This window comes from Nyctibius grandis, chromosome 1 (genome assembly GCF_013368605.1).
Source record: "Nyctibius grandis isolate bNycGra1 chromosome 1, bNycGra1.pri, whole genome shotgun sequence".
Classification (NCBI taxonomy): domain Eukaryota; kingdom Metazoa; phylum Chordata; class Aves; order Nyctibiiformes; family Nyctibiidae; genus Nyctibius; species Nyctibius grandis.
The window spans coordinates 42675638-42700048 of NC_090658.1; the positions used below are offsets into that span (position 1 = coordinate 42675638).

The 24411-nt window shown below is 38.3% G+C and overlaps 1 protein-coding gene across 2 annotated transcripts in view; it reads right to left on the bottom strand.

Moving 5' to 3' along the window:
• The window catches only part of CHRM3 (cholinergic receptor muscarinic 3), a 130669-nt gene extending 129280 nt beyond the window's left edge, over positions 1 to 1389 (bottom strand). Inside the window, exon 1 of one of the 2 annotated variants that reach the window (XM_068409416.1) lies at positions 1292 to 1389. In XM_068409416.1, the coding sequence (XP_068265517.1) occupies positions 1292 to 1389 (98 nt within the window). Of the gene's footprint in view, positions 1 to 1287 lie in introns of both variants that reach the window. The other variant, XM_068409424.1, reaches the window with a different exon arrangement.
• Between the last annotated feature and the right edge of the window lie 23022 nt (positions 1390 to 24411).

A 24411-nucleotide genomic window follows, 5' to 3' on the forward strand; every position in this document is an offset into this window, starting at 1 on the left:
AAATGATGCTGCTCCTCTTGACTAATGTAACGTATTCAGATGAACTGACAAACTCTCTTTAATGCATGGCACATTTGTGCGCAGTAAAGCACATTATTTTACTATTTCTTTATACATATAGTCCCTTAAGAGGTAGCATGACAGTGTAGTGTAAATCTAAAGCAATCCATTAGCTTTATTTGTGAGAAGAGCTGTTTTCTCTGTAAGGAAAGTGTGCCAGCATGTGTAAATACAGGCCATCTACACCAGTGCTCCATATCCACGTTTACAGTTCATTTCCACAAAATTAGAAATGCAAACTGAGGCGGAAGTTTTACAGAAATGTGTAAGGAATGTAAAAGAAACACCAACTATAACGTAGACATAAACACTGCAGCCTACCAATTAATGTAAATTATTTTAAATGCCACCGCAACTGAGACATAAAACAGCATAACATACAAGGGAGAAAGTAGTCAAGTGATAATGAATGCTGGCAATTTTATCAGAACAATTTAGTTCTTTATCTAGGTTTACTCTCGCAGAGGAAAATGACTTGTTGAATTTAAACCTAGCTAACGTATCAAAACCAGAAGGGAAAACACTCTTTTCAAGAAACTGAATTCACCTTGTTGGTTTCTCACCTCTACTGTAGCAAGAATTATTCTCTAGGGAAATCCTGAAGGTGGAATATCGGCTACATTTTTTATTTTGTCTGAAACTCATGGAAAACTTCAGGCTTTGTGCAGAAGCTCAAGATGATCAACAGGAATAACCTGAAGGCGCCTTTCTCCTGTTTACCAATACCATGATACTGCTCTACTCTTCTTAAGACAAGCATAGAGGTTCATTCACATAAATGTGTTCAGCCCAGCTCTTACCCTGGCTAGCTCTTATTCTGCTAGCTGTGCAGTTGTAATAACAAGAAGCTCAAGGTTTGCCAACTGCTTGAGAATTTATTCAATTCCTCTGCTGGGTTTTGTGCCTAAGCTGAGATCTGTACCACTGCAGCTGCTATTAAAGTTAGTTCAGGTATGCCTACAGGAATGATAGGCATCACAGTGTTCCCAGCACCCACAACTTAAAATACAAACACATTGTGACATATGACAGTCTACAGTTGTGTGTCTGTTGATGATAAAACACATTGGAAAGTTGGAGGGCCTTAATAAATGATTTTGTAGTCCATAAATTCCAAAAGACCCTGACTTCACAAAGCGAGCATTGTTACCAAAAATCAGCTGTTTCCCAATATGCTGAATACTTGGAAAAATATAATGTGAACATCTATGTTTCTTTGAATTTTACCTACGTAGTCCAGTGGGGAACATCAAAGCGGTTAGTTGGATTAGGCACTGTGTAGCTCCACGAACTCTTCTTTTGGAAACAAAACTGGTAGTGTGTCAGCATGTAGGCTGTGGACAAAACAAAAGATGGAGGAAGAATTATTAAAATACATTACAGATACATAAGAGATATAAGCCAAAAGGCCTCTTTTGGACCAAGAGAAGACAAAAGCTATTAATACTTTCTATCGCTGAATAATTTTTTTTTTTTTAATTTTTCTTTTTTCAAATCTTAGAGACCTACTGAAAATAGAACAACTCAAGCGTGCATGTGTAACACAGATCTGGAGCAGTGGTAATAAGATGGTACTGACAAACCTTTAGGCTGCTGACAACTACCCTCAAAGGGCTATGTATGATCACAGTATTTTCAGATTATTTTTCACACCCAGTACTAAATTGGAGTGAAGATAACAGTCTCTCCAAGACAACACAAATAAGTCTGCAGCTGAGTCAGCAAGGGAGCTTGGCTGCTTGTGCCTGGGAATTGGCACCTCCAGGCACAGAGAGAGATGGGATGCTGAGCCTGCCCAGACCCCAGGAACTGAACTAAGAACTGGGCTCTCCTTTTCTTCCCCAAATAATGCAGTCTCGCAAACTAACCAATTAAGAAAGCTGGTTTGGAATATTAATTTTCATATAAAAAATGTAAAAAGCTAGAAAAATAAAGCCCCTAATATATTCCATACATTATATTTTCAGCTGTATTGAATATACTGTTGCTTTTAAAAGTTGACACAACTGTACAGGAAGAAAAAATATCAATAATTAAAACCTAAATAACATGCTTTCCTCTGCAAAAGTTGTAAATTCCTGAAGTCAGAAGTGTAGGAGAAGGATTAGCCACTGACCACCATTGTTCTGTTTCATTATACATAATTAGTGCCAACTGGACCTACGTACCATTATTATCCCATTTATTGTGTGCTATTGCAGCCTAAGGCTGCAAGACCCCTTTGAATAACTTAAACACAGAAGAGTGATTCTGAATCAACAGATGCTCCATGTGTTTTCTCAGTGTCTCAGCCTTTACCAGCATGCCAAGGGATTTCACTCCCAGGTGTTATAAAAAGGAGACAGCAGACTGGAAAGAGAACACACTGGCTATGCTGAACGCTCAGTTTCTCAGGAAAAACAACCAAAACCAAAACAACAACAACAAGGCTGAGATTATTAACAAACAAGACTGAGACTATATTCCAATTCATTTTCAGAATGGAAGAAAACACACATTTACTACCCATGTACGTTGCCGCACGCCAACACAGCACTTCTAACGCAGCTCTCATATGCCATTAATCACGAATATCTCTCCCTCCTCTGCAAAAACACTCTCCTGGAAGACAGCCGTTCCCTCCACTAACTCTGCACAGCCAAGAAGCACAATGCATTACAGTGGAAGCGAATCTGAACAGAACCTTACACAAAATGAAGAGAGGCTGTATTTGTGAGAATGAGTGGAAAGGAAGCAGACCAGATGAAATACAGCCAGGAAAGAAGGAATATGCATTATCTGTCTTACAAACACTGCCATGCAATTCTTAACTGGAAGGAGCCTGGACACGTCAGTGTGGCAAACCCTTTCAAAAGAGCAGGCTTTGATACCCTTTCAGCCCAGATCAATGTTTAGATGAGAGATAACCACTCCAAATCCACTTTCTGAAGCATTTCTTTCCCTAGGCATTTTTGCTGAGCCGTTACACCACTAGTCAAACGCTCTGTTCCTGCCACTGCTCCCAGACAGGCTGCACAGGAAGCACAGCACAAGGAAACGCGCCTGCACTGAAGGTCACCGAGCAAAGACAGCAAAACTCTCAGAAAGAGGCAAGGAGCAGCCAGGGAGCTCACGCGCATCATTTAACCGCCTCCCGCCTGGAACGGGCTTTCACTCTGTAAAGTGACGCAGAAGCTCTGTAAGGACATCGTGGAGTCTTTGGTGACACAGCTCGATCTTTTGGCTCAGGAAGGATGGTTCTACACTTTTCAAAACAGCAGCTCTGGTTTTAGTACTTCATTCCAGTGACGCAGCAGTGAATCCACACCTGAGTAATTCACTCATCTATTAAAACTACCATTTGCAGAGCATGTACCAATTATTGTTTAATTGAGATCCTTAAAGGTCCTTTGTGGAACTCTTACATACTGTCACCCATGAAAGAACAATGAGAATTACACTTAAAACCACTTAAAACACTTAAAAATTAATTGTTCAATTATTTTTTATACAGAAAGTATAAAGGATGAAAAGCATTTCTCATTCGCATTACCCATTCAGAATAATAATTTAAAAAAATCTGCTTCACGACCAAAGCCAGTTTTAAGTCACTTTTACACTTTTAAGACTGCAAAACAATTGAAAAGGGAAGCCTCTTTTTGGTTAGTTGAGCCTCCTTTTAGTTGAGGAATTATAGTTTCTGACAATTAAAACTGGAATTTTAATAATGCTGAATAATTTCCCTCTTATCAAGTTATTATGTTTTTAGTTAGCAATAAACTAATTCGTTATTAAATTAGCTTTTCAAGCTATTCTCAATAAAGAAATTTCTTCCCAGTAATTTTCTACTATATTTTAATTTTATGCCATTACTATCAAGAAACCAGTTTTAGTCCCCTAACAACGCAGGTAGTGACTCAGAGTTTTGGAATTCATTGCCTTAATTTACAATAAACCAAGACTCCTCAAATAAGCCTGTGCTGTTTGTATATTCAGCTACAAAACTAATAAACTCTACTCTTTATGAAAAGCAGAACATCAAGGTCCATTTGAAGCAACCACGTCCAAGTTTTGTCCCCACATACCTTTCCACCTTAGTTCAATTTGATTCTTTTAGAAAAGGGAGAAAGGCTGCTATTGGACACAAAGCATTTGGAGGTAGATGCTTATAGTTAATATAAGCGTGGACTTGTAATAGATATCATAAAATGTGACTGCTATCCCCTGAAATACCCGGGATCAAATCAGGGAAAATGGAAACACGGTTGATTTGTATTTTACAACTGGGAAACAATGGTTTGAACCATTCTTCTGTGCTGATACAGTTCATTAGTCCTTCTTTATTCTTTCTTGGATACTTGTCCAAAAAAAACCCACCCCCAAACCAACAAACTCCCCAAAACCCCATCCCAGTTATCAGCATGAAACCTGGACCTACTCAATCCAACATCAACCACCTCCGACCTCAATTGCTATGTCTATGCTAGAAAATTTAATTTGCGGAGTGCTTCTAGGCATTGGCACTCGATCTTTGCTGTTAAACTGTTAGACCAGTCCTAGCAGGATTTCAGCTCCAGCATGGTTTGGGAGGCAGCACAATCAAGGAACTTGAGTTAGGTAGGCTCTGCACACAGGGGCACATTATGTAGAGGAGGGGACTGAGATTTGTGATATTACAAATACATCTGTGATTACAATACCTTAAAAGATGCTGCTGACTGGACAGGTGGGCGCTCTGTGTTCCAGGCACAGAACTGAAGATCATATTTTATGACTTGTATGATTCCTTCCCTATATTCATGAGAATCCCTGTTTAAAACAAGAAGTGCACCTGTGTGCGGCCTTCAGCTCTTTATTTATTTTTGATAAAAACTCACTTGAGACTAGAGTGTCAGAAAGGCCTTTAAATAAAATAACTACTTTTGCAGAAAGCAAAACTCTGGATATAGTAATTTCTGCATTGTTTACTTGCTAAGATGAATCTGCACACATTGACTCTGCACTGAGAAATTGATTTCCTGTGTTCATACAGAGGCGTATCACAAAGTAGGTTTCTTACTATCAGAAAGAAATTTCATGGACTTCATACATAATAAGGTGGGTATTTCACCTGAGTGTTTATCAACAGATAAAGGTGATCTTATGGGTCCTTTTTTTTTTTTTTAAATGAACTTTGGTCAATTTTTGTCTTCCTGGAAGGAAAACAAAGGTCGCAAAAAACGGAGAGACTTAGTTGCATATTTTTATTTTCTTGTCTAAAGGATCTATTAAAAAATAAATCAACACTACAACACATCACCTTTATCATCCTCAAAAATGCCTATAGGTGTACCCACACAGATAAAAGGCACTTTAATAGTTTTATGGATATAATCCTGATGACTTTACAAAAATAATGAGAAAAGGCATATTACAGTATCAGCCCTGCAGCTTCTATTTCCAGTAGATTTTAAAGGGGCAGAAAATCTTTTGATTCTTGAGCTTCAGGTATATAAAAGTCTGCAAGCTGAAAGAGGTGTCTCTGCCTTACACTTCCTTCACTGGATCTCATTAGAAAGAGGTGAGAATAATTCTGGACCAAGGCAAGATCAAAGCCGGATGGAAAGAGATTGCAACTGCAATGTTTATACACCTGAAAAGCACCTCTGCACTGATATGAGAGGAAAACATGCTACACCTAGTTCAACAGAATTTTTTGCTGGGAACAGGGTTTTTTGTTGTAGTTGTTTATTTATTTTCACATTCTTAGGGTTTGTTTTTTACCTTAAAGAAACAGTCTGTTTATAAAAAGAGATTTTTCTTGTACTGTTGACAAAACGAATCAAGCCAGTTTCTAAGCACAAGCTGCTGACTCAGCTCCCAGACAGCACAGGTCAGAAGTTTGGTATGGATTTTGAAAAGTTGAGGTACTACAGAAATGTACAGCTTTCTAATTAGATATCTCAAAAATTAGCACTATCAATAAACATTTAACTGCTTCAAAAGGCTACATTAAGGAAGAACAGTTCTAGAATATCCCAATAAATGAGATGGAAGAAGGAGGCACAGGCTCATTTTACCAACTTTGACTTGAAAGATAAATTATGTCCTGTGTCTGTTCTAAACACTAGCTATAAAGATAAATTCTTCCTATACTGTGCAAATGTCAACTAAGTCCCCACTGAACCGAATCATCTTCTGCATTTCTGAGGTTGTAGCAGGAATTCCATAAGGCCAAAATAAAAGGACAAATTTCATGTCACACAACACTTCATTCAACTTGCTCAACTTTTATATTTTGAGGATGACTGAAAACAACAATTTTATTAGCATCCTTAATTTAATGTTCTTAATGAAGAAATGTCAATTCATAGCACTGACTCAGCCAAATCTATTTCAGCTGCTGAATAACTGTGTTAGAAGTTTTCATTTTGTTTTGAAGTTCTGAGGAGTATGGTGTGATGGACAGAGTTTGTATGCCTTAAACAACTTGTTTGACAACTCTGGCTGGAGGAGGGTATGTGTACTACAGAGGCCTGCAAGTCTGGCAAGAGATAAGGGCCTTGGGAACAGAACAATACCCCTGCTGTGCCTTAATTGCTGTGATTTACAACTCTGGCTGAAGGAAGAGATAAGTGCTGCGGAGGCAGGATGGTATCTTTTCCTTGGGGCCAGCCTACATGTGCAACAACTTTGCAAGGCCTCAACCACGCTTGTGCAGAAGCGGGGTCATACAGCGGACACCACAACTAGCTGGGATCATGACCACCAGACACCCCTTGGGGGACCACAGACTCATTTCGAGAACAATCTAAGACTACAAAGCGCAGGCGTCCCAATTAGCATGGGAAGCGAGCGGAGGGGGGGAGACAAGAGGGATGTTACCACCCTCTCCTATCTCGCATGCAAATGACCTGAAGTATTTAGACCTTCTCGCTTGGGATGCTGGTGCGCACTCCCGCCCGCCACCTGAGGACCGATCCTGCAAGCGATTTACCGGAGGAGCAACTCTGCAAGCAACTTACCGACTCTACAGACAACTTACATCGCTGGATCCAAGGGTGGTGATCTCTCTTTTCCTCTCTCTCATAGTCTCTATCCTCTTTCTCTTTTTCTTTTTCCTTTTCTGTCTTTTCTCAATGCCTTTAGAAACCCAAGACACCTACAACCATGCAACTTTCCCTGTATTAATAAATTGTTCTTAATTTCATACCAGTTATTTGGTGTCGTTTCACCTTAATTTACTCCAAGGGATTTATGAACTAGTTGCGACCAGGTCATAACATATGGTAAAACAAAATCCAGACATTTCGGGTACGATTTTAATTCGGTAGTCTCGTAGCTCAAAAATTGTTCAGTCTAGACATATCGCATTTGTTTCACCCTGGAATAGTGACTTCAGCATTTTATTGGCAAAGTTGAGTGGCTATTTTAGAAATATTCAATTAGATCTGCTCAGTGTAAAAGTGTTCAACTCAGTTCAGTTACGTACAAAGCATCTCCTAAGTGCACTACAGTGCCTGAATATAATCAGCAGCACAAGCTGTTAGGAAAAAGGAAAACATCAGGGAAAAACAACTACCAGCAGAGTACTTCAGTTTAACTGTTCTTTATTACTTATATTTTCTATGTATCTGATATATAATCACAAAAGCTTTTTAAAATGTGAGAATTTATTAGAATCTCTCTTAGATTTTGATTCCTTCAGGTGCTTGCAGGTGCTTAACTTCCAGAAACTCTGTTTTTAAGAAAACAAAGATTTTTTTTTTTTTAACCAAAGTTTTTTAAATGTCATGTATAATTTTACATGACACTACAAGATAATCATGGCTAAACAGACCAAACCAGGAAGCTCACTATATGGTATTACAGTTATAAGCATTAATAATTTAGAAAGTGGCCCCACTTAACTTTAGATATCTTTACAGTTATAGGCATCTACCTCTGAGCTGTACAGACTCCGCGCAGTTAACACAGGAAAAGCTGCCACATCAAAGGACCATTCAATGGAGCTCATGTATTTTAGTGGTTTGCCCTAGGATGAGATGAAGTAAGCCTTAGGAGTATTTCATGTCCTCCTTCCATTACACAGCACATCTAAATCTGGTTTGAACATCTTGAGTGTTCACTTCTCATGATCATAAATTGGTATCTGTGACAACAGTTTTTACAAATTCCTTTCATCCACTGTTTAGTCTATAAATATTCTGATCCAATTCAGCCATTCAGAGTGAGATTAGGCTCCACTATACATATGCATGGAAAAAACACGTATCCCTTCGCATGGAAGGCAACCTTATCTGAAAAAGGTGTCCTGAGCAAATATACTGCTCTGTTTCTTCCACACAGTTTCACTATTAACTGTTATTCAAAAGTTTTAAGATATTCATGACCTCCTTAGTGAGAGCCTTTTCTCCACCTGTCACTGCAACTGAGAAAAATGTTTCCCCCTCCTGTGGTTTTCAGTGTCACTGATTAAACAGGAAAATATATTAAAAAGCCACACAAAACATTAGAAATTTCAATATTTCGGGAAATATTTGGGTGTGACTTATGAACACAAGATACGTGTCTGGTGTGTCAAATCTGAGAGAGTGGGAAAGCATAAGTAAAGTTTTGAATTATCATATGAGGCAGTTGAATGTGCTGTGAGTAATAAGCTGCTTTATCAGTTGGAAGCAGACAGACTTTCCTGAAAAGGGATGGTAAGTCTGTTAATGGAAATGTGCTGCCTGTTCACTGGGGTACCCAGGTAGGAAATGTCCCATAATTTGGTCTTTCCTAACTATGCCTTCTAGGCCATAGAGGAAAACTTCAGTAATCATGAGTTTCTTTCTAAACTCCATTTTGTATAAAGTCTACACAAAATTACCCAACAATTGTCTTAATGAAACTTCTGATGAGAAATTATGGGGTTAAAGAAGATGTTTATAAGCATAGAGAAAAGATAAGCTGTTGACAAGAGGTGCAATAATCTCCCACACTCACCTCCCAAAATCCACCCTTCTACATCAAAAGAAAGTCAACAGCACGTATATACAAACCTTAAACAACCCTCTAAATGAATCCAGACAGTGACCGCAATGCAGCTTTCATATTCAAACATATAAAACCATGTCTCTGGGCAAAGAAAAAAGGTAGTAAAATATTAAATGTTCAACTCCTTCCACACCCAATAGTTACAGACACAACAGCTGTAATTGCATCTACTGGAATTAAACCTCTTTATGCAAGAAGTTTCACTAAATCTATTTGTGGAGCTGAAGAAAATAAATCTCTTTTTTTCCTTCTTTCAAATTAAAGAGTAATTTTAAATCTTTACAGCTCCGAAAGGAACCGATCATTTTAAAACTGCCACGGGGTGAAGGCATGACCTGAGGCCAGGGCCACCCCACCCATAAAGCCACCAGCCCTAAACCCGCCAGCCCCCACAGTGGCCCTGCGGGGCTGATGGCCCGGCCTGTGGGCATCAGCCTGTCTTCAGCCTGAATTTCTGCTCCTTGTGGAGCAGGTGGCATCCCGGGCCCGGGGGCAGGACCCTGGAGGCATCAGCACCATCTCCTGTGTCTGCAGCTATTCCCAGGCACCTGGAGGGAGCGGCACAAATGGCATCCTCAGGAAGGGAAGGGAGACACTCCTGCACACCCTGGAGACACTGGCAAACATGACAGCACTGACATAACCTCCAGTGCAAATGTCACTTTAAATGATGAAATAAAATCAGTTAACGGGCCTTGGATTTACCCCTGCTTTGGATGTCCGTGCCCAGGTGCTGGCGGGGGCAGCTGCAGGGCGGCCTCTGCGAGGGGAGGCCGGGGCTGCCCCATGCCGGGCACAGCTGAGCCCCCGAGCCACGATGGTGGTGCCTCGGGGAAAGCGTGTTTCAGAAAAGGCAGAACACAGCCTGGCAGTCCACACAGGAGAAGGTGGACATGCCCTGAAGGACCTGTGGCCCACAGAGAGCTCAGGCTGGAGCAGGTTCATCCTGAAGGACGGCAGCCTGTGGAGGCCCCAGGCTGAAGCAGGGAACACCGCAAGGATGACGGAGTGGCAGGGAGGAGCTGCCATGGACTGACCACAGCCCCTGTGCTCGTCCCTCTGCGCCACAATGGAAGTGACTCAGCAGCAGCTCTGCTGCTCTGGTCCGTGGAGCTGTGCCCCAAAGTGTTGCTCTTCGGGTGTACTAGGTTCGAATGTAACTCCCACAGGCTACAGCTCCACACAGTGTGAAATACCCAACTAATTGGCGTGGATCACAACCCCAGACTTTATCGGGGTGCTTCTGCTATCCAGCAAAGGCAGTTTTGCAGGGTCTGGCAGCTGCTGCTGTCTTTGATGCCAGCGTTCAAAGGGACAGGTTGCCCATTTGAGGTCTCAGTGCATAACATGGAGGTCTGCACTTCCTTATATGAAAGCCTAATTGTAGTAAAGCCCCTGACTGAATACATGTACTTATATATCATTTACAGACTACAGAAACATCTAGCATAACACAAACCAGTGTAGGCAAAGCTGCTGATTTTAGCTGGAACTTCTCATTGCTAATAATGCAACTTATTGCTTACTATTTTTCTGTGTAACTGATCAACCACACAGGCACTGGGGCTGAGGAGCAAAAGCTGAGAGAAGCGCTCACTGCAGGGACATACTCCTGACCCCCTACGGGGGAACATCGTAAGTAAGCTTTGGGACTGTAACACACCTTTGCTCATCTCTGAAAATCTGTTAACCTCTGTAGATCACTTGCAGTGTGGCTTTCTGTACAGCTAAAGTTAAAGATCTGTTACTAATTTTGCACTGAATTAGTATACATAACTTCAGTATTGGAAAAAGCAGCTCAGCCATTTTTTTCCTTATCAATATCTTAAATTTTGTTTGAATGTTTATACAAACTAAAAAGCTAAACAGCTTTCAGCTAGTGGAGAGACCTGCGGAGGAAAAAAAAAAGAAAGTAATTATATGTGGGAAGATAACAACCCTGACATGAAACCCTTGTGTCGTGCTACATTCTGTCATTAAATTCACAATTTAATCAACAAATCAGATTCACAAAATTACAAAGTATACTATGTCATCCCAATGCCAATACTTTACTAAAACTAGACAGACAGCCCAGGGGAAATAAGCCAATGGCTCTCCTATCACCATTTAACTCTTCTGCTCAGATAATACAGGTTTGGCTTTGCACAGGATTTATTTAATTCCGAGTACTGGAAAAAGCTTGCAACTGATTACGGCTGAGGGCAGTAGTAATCAACAGTTGTTGTTGATATACGTTTACTCAGATGAGTTCATACGAGAAAAATACTGTAAGTAACTCCCAACGTATATAAACTCAGTCGGCGATATACGAGATTAAGCTCTAATGATATGTATCTATGAAAGGAATAGAATGACATATACCCTACCAGGACAGAGAATTGGTGCAGATGAGAAGCTCTGTGCACTGTATTGTAGGCTTTGACTTCCACGGGCAGTATCATAAGGACAGGCACTTCTGGCTGATTCACTATAAGCACTCCTGCGTTGCAGTGCTGCTTTGCTATTCCGTGATTTTACAAGTCATTATAGTAATGGAAGTGCTGTCATCTAGACAAAATATAAAAGTACACATTTCCCTTGAGAACTGATAGCAACCCCAGTTGCATCTTCTAGCTGGGATAACCATGTTTTTTGCCTATACATATTTCCTTCTCTATTTCAATTTAAATCAAAGAGCAGTAGTATTGTTTCTATACATTCACAGTAGAAGTGATGTGCCCTAAAGCATAACAATTCTGGTCTTCCTGTATATACTGTTTTCACAGTGATGCTTTGGGAAGCAAAGAAAATAATGGGTTTTTTTGATAGATGATATGAGTGGAGGCGACTTAGATTTTTAAATATTTAAGAAAAATAAAATATATCAGAAACTGGGGAGACGATTCGTATCTGTTTTCTTTCCCTTTACAGGCAGAGGTGAGAGTATACTGAAAGCCCATTTTCCTCTTCAAGGAAAGGTTAACCATATCAGACCAATGTCAAAGTGACGTGTGCCAGCAATACTAAAATTTTCAAGTACCTATCTAGGTTCTGTAAAGAAAACCCAAACAACAACAACAACAAACCACCCCCAAAAAAATCCAACAAACACAAACTTTAAGCCAATAGACAAATTTGAAGGTAAGAAGAAAAGTCCCCAGGTTAGATTAGCAGGAATTTGGTGTTGTTTATTACTGACTTTCCCTGGAATATGGGGTACAGTGTATTTCCTACAAATATGTTTTAACATATTTTCTGCTTCAACAGGCACTTAAGCTATTGGAAATGGCCTTCATTTCTTACAGTCTCTGAGAGATCTTGTAATTGTGGCTTTTGGCTTTTTATTGTAAGTCATAAGTTACATGTAAGGTCTTCAGTGGCCCCCAGGAGCATATAAGCAAAATGCTATACGAACCTTATGAACTAGATATTTACAGAATAATTGCCATGTTGGGGGATAATCCTTAAAAACACAGGTGCTTCCATTCCTATGGCACACAATCACGTCAGCTTTATGTTTCTGCTGAAGTAATGCAATTTAAGACTTAATAACAGTACTAAATTGCATAATTAATTTAGAGACATTAAAGCACACCAAGATGTATTGAGACAATTAAGATCTTTAGCAACATTCCCTTATGACAGTTGCTGCCTCTGGAAGGCAACACAACATTAGCATACAATGAGCCCAACCAAGGGCTCTCACTGGGATAAGATTTTAAATTGCGTAATAAAGACTTTACAGATGAAAATTCTGTGATCATCTTCATGGGGTTCATGAGTCAAGTAAGGTCCTGATTTATTACAAGCTAAAAATAAAATTACAGAAATTATGTATCTTGCTGACATTATAGAAAATGAGATGGAAAGCCCAGCTATTTTTCTAAATGCAGTAAGAGGAATAATTTCAAAGCTGGAGTTAAAACCCCCAAGGTTGAGCTCAGATAGCGATCTTGCACTAGTATAATGAAACGCCAATGCAGAATACCAACAGAACTTACTGTGTTGTTTTTTTTCTCGCAGAAAATGGGCCAGTACATGTAACTTCTGAATTAACTGACTTCAAGTGGAATAATACCACTCCAGTGTCATGAAAATGATAACTGCATTAATTCTAAAAAAACACTGCATCTTTTCCTTCAGCAATATCCCTACAGCTCAGTTTCGCAGAGACGTAGGAAATGTCCTGAAGAGGGCTGTTGATACCACGTAACTTAACTACTTATTTTAGTCTGATGTGAATCACCCCTTGCAGCAGTCTGTCTCCATGATCACAGGAAAAGGCCCAATGGCTAATTTAGATTAAACATCCAACATCAAGACAGATAACTTTGGATTCCACGCAAAACTAAAAATCTAGCCTTTTTCATCTTATAAAGCAGTGATACAATCAAGTTCTGAAGATTTTCCAAGACAGCAAATATCACAGTCTTCACAGCCATCTGAAAATGGTCTGAAATCTGTTGATTGCTAAACTAAACTTCTAAAGCTTATATCAAGTCTGTCAAAGCAACACAGCTTACTCAGCAATTCCTATATTTCTACCCGATTTGTTTGGCTATTGTTTAGTTGACAACATTTCTGAACAGAAATCTAAGCATTAAGAACATATAATGAGAAAACAAGTTTGACGTCATGTACAGGAATAGTTAACGTTTCTGGTTTTCTATCATAACACCCCCAACCTCTGTAAACATATATCAGTGGAGATATCAGTTGGTTTCATGATTCATAGCTAAACTTTGGCTTTGCCATGAACTTTACCAAGGACAGCATGTTGTTGAACTGAGCCCTGAAGCAGACTGGAGAGCAAGATGTTATTCTGCATGTCTGCTCCAAATTCCATCCTTGTTCCAAAGATAACGCATCCCTCAACCACCTTTATACAGGGAAAAAAAGACTGTCCTTCCATTGACCGGATTATTCTGAGAGCACAAAGCTACGATACCACCCATTCAGCACCAGTCATGCCTCCTTTATTTCAGCATAGGGGTCTCGGTGGTCCTGCAGACATCTTCCCATCCTCTGTACACCTTGCTACATCATAGCTCAGCTCCAACAGGTATTGAGGCAGTAATTCATGCCCTCCTACTTTTTTTAAACAGTGCTGCCAGCCAAGTAAATATATTGCTCACAGACAGGAACGCAAGCTGCTTCAACTCTGAATCTTATCCTATTCCTATGGTTATTCATCTCTTTAAAAAATAAATTGTCTGTATGTGCTTTTTTTCCAGTTTACAAATGATGTCATAATCTCATTCTACACTAAGTCAACTAAAGAAATCCAGTGTCAACCCCCATGATGCAAAAACAAGGTAAAAAGAGAAGGAAGCATTCCTAATTGCTCAATATTGGTCCTATTCTGGAAGAAAGCCTGGCAAAGCACTGATGAAACTACTTCTGATGTCATCTATTCCTTTAAGTAGTACAGTTTTCTTATGGGAAGCCATGTCAAACCATGACAGGAGCTAATTTAATGGGAATATCAGTTCAAATAACAGGATGGTTATACTTGAATAGCTAGTCATTTTCAAGGACAGCCTTTCTACCTTGCAGCAGATTAATAAATTCCATCTACGAAACTTTTTTCCCTACCATGTAAGTTCAAACAAGTGAACTTTTCAAGGCCCCGTTATTTGTATGGTTACACAGTATAAGAATAGCTCTTTGTCAGCCCAGCAAACAAAAGGAACAACTGGGAACATTTTAATAAGCTTGTAAATTCAAAAAGCAGTGTGAAATTATGAAAAGTGTGTTGATGGCTCAAACTGTTATATTTGCGTTAGATGTAAAAATGTCACCTATTTAAAAGCATACCACCCTGTGCTCTGACAGAGAAGAAAGCAGAGTACGGGAGTGCATGATGGGTAAGAGTAAGGGTGCAGCAATGCAAGCTCCCACGTGGGGTAAGCCTTCAACCAGGTGGAATTGTCGTCTTATTTCAGGCAGTGAGAGTGGCTGTTGGTTGTTTACTTGCAAATTTAAATGAGGTGCATTTCAAAGCAATGGTGTTACCTGAGACAGAGATTTGCTCTGGTGTAGAGAACAGAATTTTCTAATGGACATGACTTTGACAATTGTTTTTACTTACAAGAAGCCTATCTTTTCACAACTGTCTAACATTCAAATGACTTTGTAGACTCATGATACTCTCTCCAGTAAATCAATGTGCAACCAATCCATGGCTGTTTAATTTAGACACGACCTTTTCTCTAAGATTTACCCTTTAATGAATAAGCATGTACTTTGTTTAGGGGAAGGGGGGGAACTCCACTCTGAGCAAGTATCTTTCATAGTTTATTTCTGGTTCTTCTAACGGTGCAACAGTATTTACTTACTAAATGACAGGGCAGATTTGCTGGGCTTTACCTTAGTTTCTTCTCACAAGTCTGAGATTATTAAAAAACCCTTAAATTCACATGGGGTTACTAGAAAAATAGCTCACCATCAACATACTCTGTTGCTCTGGAGTGACAGGTTATTGCCCGTATCCTTGCCTGTCAGTAATCTCAATTATTAATTAAAGCTGCTCCAACCCAACTACTCTACTCAACCCAAAGCTCAACTCCAAAGGAAGTTGTACAAGGAAAGAAGTCACTCTTCTCCACTTTTGAATGCACCTCACTGAAGATGAAAAGTCACGATCACTGTTTCTTAAAAGGTGATGCTGATATAATTTGGCAATAAATCTATGCAAAGCATTTATACTTATTCACTCTTAAATGCTAAAGCTTTTAGGGGAGGAAAAAAAAACCAACTCAACAAACAACGAACCAAATATTGCCAGGAGCAGAGAGTTTAGAGTGATCTTGAATTTGCATTGTACTGTTGGAAGGAATTTGTAGGCTTTGCTGAAATAATCCTGCTGCACCATGCACCCTGCAAGCCAGTATCAACCAGTTTGTACAGCACAGCACTTCTCCTGGGCTCTTCAAAAAGACCAGCACGTCTCATGCCAGGTTTAGTCCCAGAGTAACAGAGGAATGAAACAGGTGCTCCAAAACAAAGCCTCACAGAGAAATTTTCACCTACACTTTTCTTTATTTCTCTTTCCTCGCCTTTCTTACATATAGGAACATTTTCCCCATAACTTATAGTGCATTACCTATACACTCTCCAATCTACCTCTCTCTCTCAGTTTAAGAAACTAGTTTGCTGAATTCTCCTACAAGAATTGGTAAGATGGCAAGATTGCTACACGCTCCACAGTGGGACATTCCAGAACATTGCACTGCAAGTCATATCAGAAAAATATGTTGAGCTGTAGCTCGTCCACTGAAAGGAAATTAGATTTTCTTCTGCCAGGGAACCACTGAAGTTTCTTATATCCAGATTAATTGTACCTACTGACTTTAATTTTCTAGTCACAGGATCAGAAGATCAGTTACTTGGGAATTCTGTATCTGTAAGAATTTAAGTCAAAAGATAAAAAGGTCCAAAAAACCTTTTTGCAAATCTATAACATAAAGAGAAAAATATAGACACAGAACAAGTAATAAAACAAAACAAAAGAAAGAAATTTAAACTCTACATCATTATAATACCTCAAATGATTCTGAGGAGTGTTTTTTCCACCTGACCAGAGAAAAGTCTAACTGAAATCTTGTAAGAATTTTAATAATGAAAACCCTTATTTGTTATTACAGAAAAGTTCTTTTACTTGTTCAGAAATGAGAAAAATAGCAAATTCCTACCTCAGGTTGACATATCTTCAAATACTAACATTATAGCAAGGGAATGAAAAAGTACAATGAGAAAATGGTCTAATTCCTCCTAATGCATTATCTGTAACTTCTCTGATTTCATCTTTTTCACCTGCATCAATAAAAAACAAGTTCCTCTTTACAAGAAGGTATTTTAGATTAATGTACTATTAATGTTGAAATTTTGAAGACTACTTAAAGGGGTTTTTTATTGCCAAAGGAATTCAAAGAATCCAGGTTAATTCTTCAAATAGAGCCCAAGCAGAAATTAAAAGTATTCCAGTTTTATACACTTATTCAAATTGAAATGATTTTTTGATCTTTCAGAGTTTTAGCTATAATCAGGTATAAACTTATGCAGAAAAATGTTGCATTTTGAAAAAACATCAAAAGCATTTTGGAAAATAGTTGTTCAAGTGAGATGTGTTTTTGGTTTTATCCCCATATTTTTTCAACTTTTTTTTTAATGTGATATCTAAACTTCACCAAGTTTTATCTGTTTTTTTTTTTTTTTTTATTCTGGCAAGCAGTTATCAAGACAAAAATCTTGATTATCTAAGACAACAATCAATGACAAAAAACAGAAAGCAGGTACTTTACAAATAGCTGTCAAGTCCACTTTTGTGGTTAGATAACAACAATTTAATTTAATTGACAAAAAGATATGCTCTCTATTTTTAGGTTTCCTGTTACCATTGTTAACATACTAGGCTGGTAGATGTTTTGCAATCTTGAATATTAAGCATCACATTTACTTGAAATTGAAACTCCATACTATAGAAAAGATGCAGTTGAGTTGTACTTATAGGTAAACGCTCTCCTTCGGGGTGCCTGAAAGCCCACCAGGCTATAAAAAGCCCCTGGTTATCTATTTGTAGTATAGAACTACAGCCTAAGAATACCTACCAAAAAGAGAAAAATTAGCATACAGACAAAAGCCACATAAAGCAAATTTTCATTTCCAATTTTAAATCAAAACATCTAAACTTTCTTTCCCTTTGCCTCTACTTGGATCCTTGTTACTCCAAAAATTTGCAAAATTATTTGCTACAACTCGGGTGTTTTGGCTTTTTACATGCTGATGTGAAACACAGCAGCCATCACAACAGACTACACAACTGTCCACATGCCTTATGGTTATGCAGCACATTTGATTTTCACCATACATTTGCAGTTTGCAGCTGTATAATAATCTGCATCTTTGGACTCTCTGGCAAGACATACACGCAGATCATTTCACATCTGAAGGACACTTGGAGGGCATACTGCATTTAAGAGCCCAGGAAGACACTTCATTATGAGAGTAGCTCAGAAGTTCTTCCAGTGTGTCTAGCCCAGCTGCTTGAGGAGCCCATCAAGAACCAGATGTTAGAAAATACCTTGGAAGAACTTGCCATTTGCATCCTGTGATTATCATCCAAGAAGGAAAAACGGTGGAGGAACCATGTGATGTGACAGAATAGTTGACAGTCCCTGCAGAGTTGTATCCTGATCAAATGATTTACAAGAGTGTTTGAAGTAAGAGATGAATATTAGTGAGTAACTAATGATGGACAGCATGTTTGCTAACAATACCTAAACATATTTTAACACGGAAAATACATAACTTTCTTGTTACCACAGCAAGATATATGTAGCTAAATTCTGGGACATTATGAATAGCTGGGATGGTAAATGTGATGGGAATAATTTATTTTTCCTTTGCATTAGTCTTGTGTTTTATTTTACAAAATTAACAGGTGTGTTTTTTTTTCTTTCGCTTGTGCCTGGGGACACTTACCTTTACTGTTCACAAGATACCTTATCTGGTTTACAAACAAGGTAATAAATGAACAGTGAAATGGACAGATTAACAACATATTTTAAAAATTCAAGACAAGTTTTTGTTCAACTATGAGAAATAATACCTATAAATGTGTAGCTATTTTTAAAAAGACACTTCTTAAACTATACTCTCTTCAGCTGTTTTTGCATACTTTATAAGATTTGTTGAAACCTAATAAAAGTATGTATTTCTAGGGAACTGCTTCTGAATTCCACAGTTCATAGATCCAAAATAAGCAGTTTGCATAAAATTATTTTAGATTCACTAAATATATAAGAACCTCATTCATTCATGTTCCTGACAGGAACAGCTAGTACAGAAAGCAAAGGTTAGAGTAAGCAAATATCCCAGAGAGTAATGAGCAAATTATTGTCTACCCTGTGTGGAAATTTGTACATTTTCTATTTTTTTGCCAAGTGTGTTTCAAACCTGGACAAATTAAACCAAACTAAACATCTACAGGAGACTGTTCCATAGTCTCATTTGTGGAAAACCGGATCTTAACACTTCTAGTTGTAATCTCTGTCCTCCTTCTCTTGTCTCTGTGACTGATGTGAACATCATCAAGTGAGAGAGAGCAATCACAGAGAAGCTAAGCACAGTGCATTATCTACCCTGGGAGCATCACTAGAGCAGAAGCATCCTCTGTTACCTACTTTTACACAGTATCTGCTATGTATTAGCTGTAGCAGATCCAGACTGAAGGAAGGTCATTGCCTCAAAAGCTAGTAGAGATGAATGGAGAAACTGAGGCAGGCAGTTAAAATAAAACCAAAACAGCCTTAGCACACTTTGCCTTGGGTAATTTGTCTTGTTACAAATTCCCCAGAGATATACATGGAGCTCAAAGGAAGAGACTGTCCATAATCCATGTACTCTCCTTGAACCAGCATTCCCACCAATATTTTACTCCTCATCTCTAAAACAATCAGATAACTTTGCTTTGAAGTCACAATTCAAAGGGAATCAAAGTTTTGGATCCGAAAAAGTTTTCTCATTATATACTTAATCTAATAAAAAGTAGCATACAGGATGATTTACCAAGTATTTTCCTATAAAGGATGACAATTTCTTTGGAATCTTTCCTGTTCCAAGCACCCGTGGGATGATCATTAATTCCTGGCAGCTTAAAGACTACCTCTATGTATTTATCAAATCTTATTCCAGCTCTTAGAAGATAAGATGAAAGGATAGTGTTACTAGCCAGGCTCAAAAGTTATGGCAGTCTAAAATGCCGAGTATTTTACTCAATGACAGACTTTTTTTTAAATAGAATTTTGAGTGGTTTTTTTTGTTGTTGTGGGTTTGTTTTTTGAGTCTTTTTTTTCTATTTTTTTTTTCTGAAGTAGTATAAGAAGTCAAAAAACAACATAAGTAAACAGAAAAGGACAGTGTTTTTTAAAGAGACAGCTGAAGTAGTCCAGTAGCTATATAAACAAAAGGAATGTTATAAAATGCATTGTAGGGAGAAAAAGTTCTCTGATTTTTGTACAAGAGTCAACACAAAACATAGGTGACTTCTACATGCATTGTAACTGATGACAAAACCTGGCTTTTATTCTCAAAAGAACCACCAAAAAAATCCCACCACCCCCCCACCCCCTCGGTTCTATAGGTGTTTGCTTGCAGTATTACAAGCTACCCGAGCCTTTGTTGAGAAAAGTGTTTTGATTTCAGATCCAACATTTTCTCTGCAACTCTCTGCTTTTTATTCCCTCTGATTGTGTTTTGTAGCACACCTGATCAAGTGGGTCTCTCCCATGAGGATGCTCACACCAAACCCATGACCAACCTGGTTGCTGACCAGCCCACTGTGGTAAGGAAATGTAGCAACAATACTCCCCTTTCTCTCCCCAAATTAAGTAGGATATCATATTCAAAGAATGCTTTGAAAAGAAAAGCAAGCAGCAGTCTGAACCCCACTATATCAAATTTCATGCTACATTTAAAAAAAGAAACTAGCTTATAATATAGTAATACAAATGCGATAACGAAGTCTGTGTTTTCTTTCATCTTTCTTTCCCTCTTTGCCTTACTTTCCCTTCCACTTCTGTAAACACAATTTCAATCTTTTTACTTACTTTTTCTTGAGCTGTAGGATTTTTTTTGTGGGTGCCTCTAGCATCCTTCAGCCTCTAAAATCTCCTTTTCATTTTCATACCTTTCCCCGCTGTCTCTCCCTGTTACTGAGATATTCTCCGTTCCTTTTTCTTGTTCTCACTAGATCTCATTTCTTTAAGCCATTTCTCTCTTTTAGCAATTTCTTGATACCTCTTGATGAGCTTTTTTCAGTAACAAGTATTATCTTAACTGCTGCATCAGTGCCACAGTAGTTTGGAAGTTTAAGATGTTTAAATGGTGCGTTTTGAATTCTTTTGTCACAGTCTATTTTGTTGATTTATACTTTAACCTTTCGCATTCTGAATGAGACTTTTCATGGAGATTTTGGAGGAGAGCGAAGGTGGAAGCAGAGGCAAGTAAACACCATAAAGGAGCTGGAGACATCTTGCAAACAGCAATCTCAAAACAAGAAAAAACAAACATATTGCTTTCATCCTCAGACAGCTTCCACTGCCAAGTGCCCTTAGAAAGGCAAGAGGTGGCCTCTAACTCAGTCAGGACATGGAAACCCACCACCGTCATGTCCAAGGTAACAAGAGCAGAGCAGAGCCTTCCTTTGCCTTCAAATAGGGAGTAAAAAGGACACTTAGAATTTGGACCTATTTCAAAAGGATGCCCTAAAAGTGCCATGGAGAGAGAGAGAGATAAGGAAATGCATTACCTCTGCTCTAATTTACTTTTCCAGTATATAGGTTGGAGATATTTATCTCTGCATATGTCCCTTACAAAGTATGGTAAGGAGGGCATGAACCTGGTAATGAAGCACACTGTAAGTTGTGAACTACAACTATGAAAGCTTGTAAGGAAAAACTCTGTGAATCAGTGTTGATATAAGCACAGCAAAGAGAAAAGCAAGTCCAAGAATTGTGAAATTTATTCATGAATATTTACAGATTACTAATATTTTATAATATAACACTTGAATAGAAAACTAGATATGCTATTTGCTTTCACTCGTTAAAAAAAACAATGAAGAAACTAAAACAAGCTGAAGTGTCAATTCCTGGGATTCTTTTTTTTCAGTCTTGCTTGGAAAATTAATAATGAAGACAAGGGGATATAATCCGAGTTACAGGGAATATATCTGCTTCCTCAGACGATAACATGATAAATCTTGACAAGATATTTCACTTTCCAAGAATTCTCTCATATTCACAGAAAATGTAAATCTAGGAACTGGTATATCTTGGCAAGGAAAGGCTCCTCAGCACGAGCAAAACACCCAGGTGGGTCAGAAAGAACTACCAGGTGTCATTAAAATGCTTGAGACGATTTCTTTCCAAAGCAAGTTATAAAAATCAGATGAGTTGGTCTGAAAAAAACTTGCGAAGAATCAGAAAACAGCAGAAAGCTCTGAACTTGCCAACCACCTAGCTAACCTAGTCTGAGAGTCTTCTGACATTTCTCTTCTTGTTTTAGGCCACAGATTTATACAGTTATGCCCTTGGTTAAATATTTCCATTTTTATTCACAAACATGAAAATAAAATAAATCTAAGCCTCATAGCTGTAGACAAACACCAATCCAACACATAAAAAGATAACGTCACATCCCATTATCTATTTTCTCATTTTCAAAGCCAACTCCATGATTTTGGGGGGCCTGCTTCATTATTCTGATTAGAGTTGGGCAATTCTGGGAAATTTAAGCGAACACACTTTAGTGAGTTCACAGAAAAAAAAAACATCAGGGAAAGGAAAACTGTTTGAAGTCTGACTTGGCCAGAGAGGTGGAAGAATCTCCTTCTAAACAGACAATAAACACAGAGAAGAGTACCTTTCATCCCATCCCGAAGAGTGCATCTGCTGGTAGGAACAGTTCTTATGTGGACACTAAGGTAACATCCTTACTAACTGCTAACAACCATGAGGAAGTTAAGGAACTAGGCCATACACAAAACTGGAAAAGTATGTTAAGCGTACTCAGTTCTTCCTAGCTATTGACAACCTTTTGGCTGGCAGCACTGCTGGCAATCAAAAATATAAAAAATGTTTTTTTCTGTAAACAGATTAAGATTAAAAACATATAATTGTTCATGCAACTTTAGCATTACTTCCCTAGAGATAGCCAAACTAGAGCCAGAAGCTTCACACCATTAGAAAGATGACTAGGTTTTGGTAACTGTCAAGCAGAAGAACATCTAGAGAAGAATTGACTACCTACCTCCATTTTTTTTCATATTTTACTTAAGATTTAGTTCCTCTGATCTGCTTTAAGTTCTCTGGTTAGATGATGAATACTTCAGGTAGCTTAAATGCAGTACACTCCATATTTTAATGGCTGCAGAATAAAACTCATCAACAGAGTTAGGCCAGAATAAACTTTCTGACAACGTCTGTCCCAAAGACCTTTTAGCATCTGAACTGGATTAGTATCATAATCACTCTTGTGCATTTTCTTCTATTTCATGCAATTAAATCTTTTGAAAACAAAACAAAACTCTTCCCAACCATATCTAGAGTAAGTAGCAATGCAAATCCTGTGCAAAAATGCTTGTCATTCACATTTACCTCCAATGCTATTTCCAGAAGAAAATCAACATTCAAATTCTGAAATTTCGAAGTGAACGTAAATTAAGACACTTCAAGCATACAAGAAGTGTATGTCAGAAATTTTGTTTGACACAAGCAAGTCCACTTCTGATATCAGTGGACTGATTTTTTTGCATTTAAAGTATATTAAAGCACTTAACCAGAAGCTACCAGTGGTATGACTGATCTCTATTGAAAATTGATATGATGTTACTGATGACTCGATAGTATCTGTTGATACTATTGCTATGATTGTTTTTGATGAAAGTGATGGATTTTTAATTCCTAGCATCAGCTTTTCAAATCCATTTCAAATAGTATAGAAAAAAGATTTATTCCTCCTCTGCCTGACTGGCTCATAAGAAATCTTTTTATGTTCCACAGCACTGTGCATGTCAAGGAGCATGTTAGGAAAATACTGTCTTCTCTTTTTACAGATTTTATAAAGGTGAAATGCCTGCTCTGTTACAGATTCTGGCAAGGCGCATCATTTGGTCTCTTAATTCCAGTTCTCCAGAATGGAGAACATGACTACAAGTAGCAGCTTCTCCATTTTTCACAGAATAACAGTATCAATCGAGCTTTGCAGGAAAAAGGCATGATGGTAATTTGCTTTCTGAAGTGGGATCAACAGGCAAATACCAGCTATAACAGATCATACCAAAGTATTGAAATGAACCTGAGAAAAACATGGCACTGACACAGCTTGCCTTAGCACCCAGCCTTTCCTCCACTGCAACAGTCATTAACTATTTTTCTCTTTTTCATTTCATGCAGCACTCTTACTTGCCTCTCTCAGAGCTACATGTTTGATGTTGACTTTTGCTAAGCAACCAACTCCACAAATTGCGAATGCTCATTTCAGGACTAGAATTGTCTTAGGCTAATATGTTTAACCTTCTGCTTTCACTTCTGTGTGTTTCACTTTGCTCCTACATGCTGGCTGTACTGTTCTGATGTACTGTAATGCATAGAAGGATAAAGGTGGTAGAAATTCCCTATCACACAGGTTGATAAATTTGAACAGAAACAAATAAGAGTTTTGCCTCTTCTTGGTGCAGATTATACCTGTATTTCTGGGTGATCCTGTAGGGCACAGATCAATTGTTAATGACTATGAAAGTACAGCCTGAGATGCTGAAGTTAGAAACATCTCTATTTAATAATGGATTTTTTTTTCTCTTTATAAAAG